This window comes from Phoenix dactylifera, chromosome 16 (genome assembly GCF_009389715.1).
Source record: "Phoenix dactylifera cultivar Barhee BC4 chromosome 16, palm_55x_up_171113_PBpolish2nd_filt_p, whole genome shotgun sequence".
In the NCBI taxonomy this organism is placed as follows: domain Eukaryota; kingdom Viridiplantae; phylum Streptophyta; class Magnoliopsida; order Arecales; family Arecaceae; genus Phoenix; species Phoenix dactylifera.
The window spans coordinates 3267845-3276690 of record NC_052407.1 but is presented as its reverse complement, the minus strand read 5'-3'; the positions used below and the strand labels follow the sequence as shown (position 1 = coordinate 3276690).

Below are 8846 nucleotides of genomic sequence, written 5' to 3'. Positions count from 1 at the left end.
AAGGGGCGGAGCTGCTGCCCACGCTGGAGGATGTCGTTGCAGTCCGAGTTAGAGGGCGCCAGGGTGGAGGCGTTAGGCGGAGTCCCCATCGCCAAACCCCTCACAGGAAAGAAGCTCCAAAAGCTAGAAAAAAGCTCTAGAAGCTTGTCCGAAGTGGGTTGTTTGCCCACTTGTATGTTTTTTTATTATTCTTTTTACTATTTTTTGTATTTTTGTGGCATTCATCTCCAATCTTATCCATTTTGATAAAAAATATATGTTCATCTCTAATCCTATTATCTTTCTCTCGTTTCTTGCTTTCCTCTTAATTTTTACTATCAAGAGTCTCCCCCCCCTCCACATGGTATTCAACTGATGCGAAGGAGATGAAAACGGGATTTGAGAGAACCATTGATTGGTCTTTCCAATTGTAATTTGTAAGAAAATATCATATAAATTATAATTTGTAAAAGAAACATCGGGCATTTGTAAACGAACCATTGATCCAATTTCTTTTTTTGCCCTCAAAAAAAAAATTAGGTTTTTTAAATAATTTTTTTTTAAAAATAACTCTAACAACGCTTTAAAGTGTCGTTAGAATAAGTATTGCCGATGCTTTAAAGTATCGGCAAAGCTCCCATTATTGCCGACGCTTTTAAAAAGCACAGGCAAAAAAAAATTTCACTCTTTAAATGCCGACGCTTTTGCGATACTTTAAAAAGCACCGGTGCCAAAATTACGGACGCTTATAAGCGTCGGTATAGGTTTTAAAAAGCACCGAAAAAGACAATTTTTTTTGTAGTGTAGGGAGTACGCAGCCGTGTCACATGGCCGGACTCGAGTGTCGGGTTTGGGGCATGGCATAAATAGTCAAATGGTAACCCCTAAATATGACATATATACTACATACGCACCTAATGTGGTTGATATAAATTAGTCTACCTAGTTGGATAGTCAATATTTCTCTACGAACCCCTTTCTTTATCGGGTTGGTCATTGCTTTCTATGTATTATATATTACATGCACAAAAACATAATGAGAAAAAGTACAATTATTATATTGCTATCTTATATAAGAGCATATAGTCTTCCCCTATATCATTCACGCAAACCACGTATATTTACATGAACTATCAAACTACTGTTGGCAGGCTTGGTAAAGTTTTCCTTGGGACCATAATAGTTCAAGTTGTATTGCAATGGAAACAGAGGTTCACATAATTCATCTTCTATTATAATAGGACCTAGCTAAATTTTCCTCTCTCATGAGCATAATGTGTGTGTATATAATGTAATACTTCATATTGTAACTATAACAACTCAGAACCTCATTCAAAATGGCTAGCCGGAAGGTATTAGCGAATAACCGATGTGGGACTAAACACACGTCCGCATGGGTCCTCACATACTCCCCCCGTTCAAGCTCTGACGTCCTCGTCAGGCTAAGGAGTTCAAATTCATTTAAATCTAATCACAAACACCACGATTGGCTTATGGTTAGCCCCAATGGATCCGTACTGCAATGTCCCCTAGTTCACATAGATTATAGACCGGATCCGCTCTGATACCATTTGTAACAACTCAGAGCCTCACCCAAAATGGCTAGCCGGAAGGTATTATTTAGGTTCCTTAATTCTGTATAAGTACCCGAGATCTACCCAGTGAATAACCGATGCGGAACTAAACACACGCTCGCATGGGTCCTCACAGTAACCTGGTAATAATTTATTTCTCACGTAATAATACCCTGATCTCACTACTAGACATGGCAACATACAAAATGAGCCCTATAAAATCTAAAATTACATTGTGTTATGTTTTACATAATACATGTTAGGAGGCATTATACATATGATCATGTTAATATGCTAATATCATAATTAAATTTTTTAGAAAGACGCAATTCAATAAATTTACATCTCATCTCATTAATTTTTTTGTAGCATTTAACAATGAAGCTTCTTTCTGAATCTTACCGGATTTTTCAGATTTGCTCGAACTTTTAAACCTCAACATTCAAGAGTCATATCTTGCGAACCAACCATCGATCTCCGATTGCCACTATAAATATATATAAACACTCTCCTTTTTAAGTAAATAAACCCAACATATTCTCCTTTCAAGTAAATGATTATATGAGAACATATCACTAAAATAAATATATTACTAAAAAATTAATTGTTAGGATTACAACTATCTATGAAGTGTTTTTATTACTTTAATAAACCTTGTGCCCAACACCAGGAAGAACAAATATTTGAAATCAGAAAGATTATTGCAATGATGTAAGTTAACATAAATTTACTTGTACACTCAATCCATCTATGGAACAAGTAAACCCGCATACAGAAGCAGGCTAATCTGCTCGGATCCAACTATAAAGTTTGAAATTTTAAAGTGCTGGCGCAGCAACTAAGAGCTAGTAGGTGAAGAAGACTTGGCCGGTGGTGGTGGTGGTGGTGGCCTCTGGACAGAGACAAAGAGCTTTTGGCCTAGAAGACAATAGTTTCCAAAGCTACAAATGAAGTATAAGATGCCTTCTTCTTTGAGATCGATGGTCACTGGCCCTGTAAGAATCGTTCGGAAGGGGTTCTCAGCACTGCAGCTATCAAACTCCCTCTTAGAAACCTGCACCACATTGTAGAGTCCCATCTCGAACCTAAAAACTTGAAGAGCACAAGCAACAGCACAACAATATCATGATTCTAAAGAGTGTAATATAAACCTGTGAGTTCTGTTGGAAATAAAAAAAAATACTAGGTTATAGGCATTTTTACCTAGTGAGTCACCAACATTGAAAGATTTGTTCTGAGACCAGTTGCTATAGAAATCATTGCTCGGAGGGATCGTCCATATGGAGTCCCCTACAATGTGGTCAGTGGCGAGCAAAGATGCAGCGAAGAAAGCAGCTATGACAGCCATTTGAAGCAGAAGGATGGGCCTGGCTTTCATTGATCTTCGTTTCATTTGTATACAAGGATGTTGGCTTCAATTGCTGATGGGGTTGGTTAACAATGAAAGGGAGGGGGAAGAAGGAAGTTTGGACTTCAAGGAAGTGGCAAGTGGGAGTTGGAATCACGTAGCACTTCTTTAGGAAGGACAAGTAACCGCCTGGTTATGTATATATGAACAAACTTTCATGAGACTACTTTTGGGACCTGGACTAATTTGATCTAGGCCAAGAACATCTGTGCTTCTGAGAGAGATTGTTTGTAGGCCAGCCAATGGATCACCATCACTCATGACCTGATTCTTCCTGGGTCCAGTTAGATTTGGTCCGAATTATGGCTATATAATAGTAATGCAATAGTTGATTAATAGAGAAAAACGTAATATAATAGTTGATTAATGCTGTAGAGTTATAAAATTTATTTTTAATTACTGTTTATACCTCTTGATATCCAAATTATGGCAAGGCGGGGCAAGGAACTTGGCAAGGCATAGAAATAAAAGGTAATTATCGAGGTTATTTATTTAAGAAACAAAGCTAATAGACCAGTTAAGAGATGCCGCAACGGCTTTGGAGGTGACAGGATTGACATATGGGTAGTTTTAATGCAATTGTGAATCAAGTGTGTTGTTGTGGGCTATAGTAGCTATTTGGATTTGATCATGAGTAGGGTTAGGGCATTTTTGGTGGAGTTGGGATGTATCTTTCGCACCAAAGACTTATTGATCCTTTTTCACAACTTGACCATTGGATCGTATCCCATATAGATCCCAAAGCACTCCAAACTTTTTTATTCATCGGTCTGCATGAATTTCATAGATTTCATTGCATGATCTAATGGTGGACCCTGGGGGTGAGCGGGTACATCAATCATTCCTAAAACATCATTTAACTTTATTGAGTTGTTCACATGATTGATTTTTAAATGCACGAGAACAAGATATGTTTTAGGACATTTCTCAACCTTTCCCATGATTCCAATGATCCATCTGCCTCACCCATAGAAAAACAAGTGAGCTCTCAGATCCCTTTTCAGATCTTGAAATCCATACATTTGTTTACAGGCACCTGTTCCTATGAGGATGTATATAAATGTGATTGCAAAATGGGTATGAAATGTACACATTCACGAAAAACAGGGTTCTGTCACTAATACAGTATCTTGGTGATGATAGTGATTTCCTACCCTATTAATCTCATATATTTGTTGTTTCTATTAATCGATCAACATATCTAATTACATCCACTATATAGGAGTGTCAATGGAGGACAAAACCCATTAAACCAATCAGAACCTAACATGAAACATTTGGCTTGGGTAGAAAAATTAATACGAAAAGCTATTAAGTTAGATTTGTTTTCAAAAATAGACCCGAAGTCTTATTGGATTAGATTTGGGTTTAGGTAAACCATACCTGAAAACCTGAATGCTAACCAGTTATGCGCATACAAACAAAAATACACATATATATGTACAGACATACATATACATACATATATAGAAACAAATTATATATATGTGTGTGTGTAGTTTGTTTGTTTATGTTTTTATGTGCATCTACATATATGTATATATGCATACATATAGTCGAAAACACATTATAAGAAATGACAAATGCTAAATCATAACAAATATATTATAAAAAGACTATACTAAAATGAGATGATAAGAATTTGGTGGAATAAAATGAGTTAAGGTTTTACTCCTCTCATTATTGATTTTTTTTTAATTTATGGTTAAAAAAATTGATAGATACACATATAGACATGTATTTAATTAATTATTTATGTATACAAGTATGTATGTATGTGTGTGTGTGTCTATATATATATATATCATACATGCATACATACATATGCAAGATGGAAGTTCGAAAATATATGTGGTCCTTGGATGAGCCATGTGACAATGTCAAGATGGAAGTTGGAAAATATATGTGGCCATAGTTTCATACACTGTTAATAAAAGCCTAGCACATTAGTTAAAGGAACATGTTGAAACAAAACCTTTCATGAATAACCCTGATGAGGATTGGGTATCAGAGTCTGATATTAGTTCCATTGACAATTTTTGAATCAGGTCCAGGTTTGATGTTTCTATAAGCAATCCTGTTCTGACTAACTACCCGGTCTATCTACATACATGTATATGGTCTTAGTTTTATTTCTATTCCCTTCAATTTCTAAATTCTTGGTAATATAAAATTTTGTTCTACAATTTAATAGGGTAAAAAGAATAAAAACAATCATATGTTCGAACATGTTGAGGCGGCTGTAATTGATTATAAATTAAGCATATATTTTCAATTTTCAGTCGACCATTATTAAGTGCTCAACCATCAAGTGCTTGTGGGTTATTGCTCAATTTTTGGGGTATGTAATTAGTGTTTCATTGATAAGCTTTTCAAAACATAGATGGTTTTAACTGGATTAATTCTTAAAGTGATATGTTTTGGGACTCGACAAGAACTCAGAGCCGAAACTTGATATTCATTGGATCAAGTATAGGTCTTGACATACCTGAGATCACAAAGCATGGATGGTTTTAACTTGATTAATTGGTAAAATGTTATGTTTTGGGACGCAACAAGAACTCAGGCCAGAAAATTGATATGCATTGGATCAAGTGCAGGTCTTAACATAGCCGATACCAACCCTAAGAACTAATGGTTTTATCATATTTTTATCACCTAAGCCTGGAGCCGATTTAACTTTCATTGCGCCGGACATGGAATAAAATTTAGATCCAAAGTCCAATAGGTTTGTATTTGGAAATAATAAAACCTAGATCGGTACCCAAAAAAAAGACCCAGTCTGATCCATCAGCACCATTAAGTTTCTGTGGTAGCCTACTTTCATAAAAGAGCACAAAGTCAGAACTTGTTCTTGTAGGACTTTGAAAGTTGTCTCAGTTTTGCATCAGGTGACTAAAGAGATGGATTAAGCCAGGAGTTTTAGTTAAATGATTTTAATTATGGGTCTATTGTCATATCCCTAGAGGTGAAAAATTAACCGAGCCAAGCCCAGTATTTGCTTGCTTGACCACAGGCTTTTGGAAATAGAGGAGGAAAAAAGGAAAAAAAAATTTTAAAAAAAATCAACTTGGGAAGGAGATTATCTGGAATGTGTTAAAACATATTTAGCAAGGAAACCATGGAATAGTATACATATTTGAATAGTATATAAACCACATTTCTTATCACAATATGTTGGATTTGTTTTTATAATTATTCAGAGGGTTTCAATTCTTTTCTCGTTTGAATTTTGTAATCGATTGTTTGATTACTTTCTAGTTTTATTCAAATTAAAATAAATTGATGAATAGACAATAAATTTTGAATTATGAAGACAAAATAGACGTAATGTCAAGCCTCTTTGTCCGCTCATCTAGGCATGTTGCTAGCATGGTCCCATTCCATGGACAACCCATGAGGCCGTTCTGCAAGTGGACATATGTCATCATTGGCCCATGTGAGACCATATTAGGGATGTTTCACGCCATGTCAAAAAGAATATGCCAAAAAGTACCTGCTAGATCAGCGACTGATATGAAAATGAAGATTGATTGTGTAGTAGATTGATTGGGCTTGCTGTTCTGCTGATGATGAGGTTGGCCCCTCATCCCAGTGCCTTATTCTCCGGTGGGTTGTTTAGCTTGCCATATCTTCTATCATTGCTCGGAGCTCGGCTCTTCATCCTGGTGCCTACTTCTCATTTTCTAAAAAGGTGAGTAGTTTAGCCTCCAGATCTTTGATTGATTTGGCTTGTTGGATAGCTAATACTTGGTTGATTAGGTCTAGTGTGCTTCCTCATATTCAAGCCTAGTTTTAACATGAGTGCAGCACATCGATGGTCATTGTGAGACCTGATCGACATTTTATTCGTGATCGACGATGTTTAGCATTCTTGGCAGGCCCACATGAATAATAGATCGATGGCGTCTTGGAAGGCTCGTCCGACTTGTGGTGCATGAGTGCAGCATTGTCAGTGGTTGTTGCAAGACTTGTCCAATATTTCATCCGTGGTTGTCGATCCTTGGTGTTCTTGCTAGGTCGGGTGAGTTTCTCAAATACCACCGACCATAATTCTTGGATAAAATGGGCAAATTGCTTATCAAGTATAAAATGTCTGATGAGTCTCTCAAGATACCACCAATGGCACCACAACTGAGTGCCCTAGGTCGAACAAGTCTCCTCAGGGGCTACCGATCTATTATTCTTGCAGGCTTGGCAAAGATGCAAAATCGCCAATCACAGACATTTAATGTCACACAAATCTCTTGAGAGACCATAGATGGTGCTACACTTGAGCATCATAGGCCAAGATGAGCCTCTCAAGAGGCCACTAGACTATTATTACCAACTAAGAGCCGATGAAAGATCTTGTAAAAACTAAGCTTGAATGAGAGGCACGCTTAGCCTAATCAACCAGGTGCTAGCCATCCAAAAAATCCAACTAACAGAACACTTGGAGGGCCAAACAACCTACCTTTTTAGGCAAAGGGAACTAGGAACCAAGATGACAAGCCAAGCTTCGAATAACAATCGAAGACCTAGAGGGCCAAATGACCCACCTTTTCAGACAAGGAGAACCAATCATTGGGATGAAGAACTGAGCTTCGACCAAATGACTGAAGATCCGGAGGGCCAAGCGACCCATTTTAGGCAAGGGGAACCATGCACCGGGATGACAAGCCGAGTTTCGACCAAATGCTCAAAGATTCAGAGGGTTGGACAACTTGCCTCTTTAGGCGAGGGAACAATGAAGCTGAGTTACAAAGCAATGACAAAGTGGGCACAACCCACTGACCTAACTACGAATAGAGAAGAAAGGTCCGAGCTGACCATGAACGTGCCTCTCAAAATTTGTTCAAGAGTCCTTGACCTCATCAAGTCCAAATAGAGACTCGAGAGAACTCTGACCTCAATCTATGACCTACATGTCTAGGCTGAAAGAACCTAAGTCTACAACCTTGGCAAAATGATGTTGAGAATCAGGAGCAAGGCCTCCAGCAAAGGAAGCTGCCCTTTACCTTACATTTCAACAATGGCACCAAGAAGCGAAAGAAGAAGACATATACAAATCCCTATTTGTGGCGGGACCTCAGCGGCCTGAGGAAGGTTTGCAACAGGCACGAGTGATTAGCGATACCTTCACCTTGCTGCACTTGCTCAACGGTACTCTTTTTCCATTCTACAGCCTCAGCCTCATGTCCCTCCTCCTCGAATTCCTTGTCCTTATCGTCCTTAAGCAGGATAATGTGGCTTAAGTCAAACTTGGGGGAGCACCTCATCACCTATCGCCAGCAGTCGTACAAGCTGTGTTGGTAAGAGCCAATGGAAGCAGAAGCAATGTCCTAGAAATCTTGGGAGGCCTTATATGCCCCCATAGCCCGGAGGACATGCTTTTTGGCAGAAGTCACCTGCTCAGTCGCCGGTTGCTCCTTCTTATTCTTGGTAGCCCGAAGCTGAGCTGCCATGCATTGGGTTTGGAAGCTCTTCAGCTCCACAATACTGGCCTTCAGCTGGGCCCTTAGCTCATCCATCCATTCTCTTCCTTATCTTGTCTCCTACTCCCACTCCACCTCTCAGGTGTCTTGCTGGAGCTGGTGGTACTGCTTATGAACGAGTATTGTGTGGGTAACATTTTTAAGTAAAAAGATAAATTGTCAGCAATGAAATGACTTAGCAGAAGATCTACAAAATACAAGATGATGCTCACCTCGGCAGTAGCTCGAAAAGCCCCATCAAAAAGGCTCTTGTGTTTCCATTCTCCAGCTTCTTCCAGTTGGCGGGGAGAATGATCCCATTAATCAATTTGCAGGCCACCTTCAGGTCCGTCAAAGCTGAGGTAGAGGATTTCATGGTCTAGCTAAGGCGGTGGACCTCCTCCTTAAGGCGGGACGTGGGAGAGTTGT

At 38.6% G+C, this 8846-nt stretch overlaps 1 protein-coding gene across 1 annotated transcript; it reads right to left on the bottom strand.

Annotated features, from left to right (window-relative positions):
• Positions 1-2304: 2304 nt before the first annotated feature.
• On the bottom strand, positions 2305-3141 carry LOC103715720 (umecyanin-like). Its single transcript, XM_008803457.3, has 2 exons — positions 2757-3141; positions 2305-2645 (listed from the first exon to the last, which is right to left on the bottom strand). The coding sequence occupies exons 1-2, from the start codon at positions 2944-2946 to the stop codon at positions 2392-2394; spliced, it is 444 nt and encodes a 147-aa protein (XP_008801679.3). The 5' UTR covers positions 2947-3141; the 3' UTR covers positions 2305-2391.
• Positions 3142-8846: the final 5705 nt, after the last annotated feature.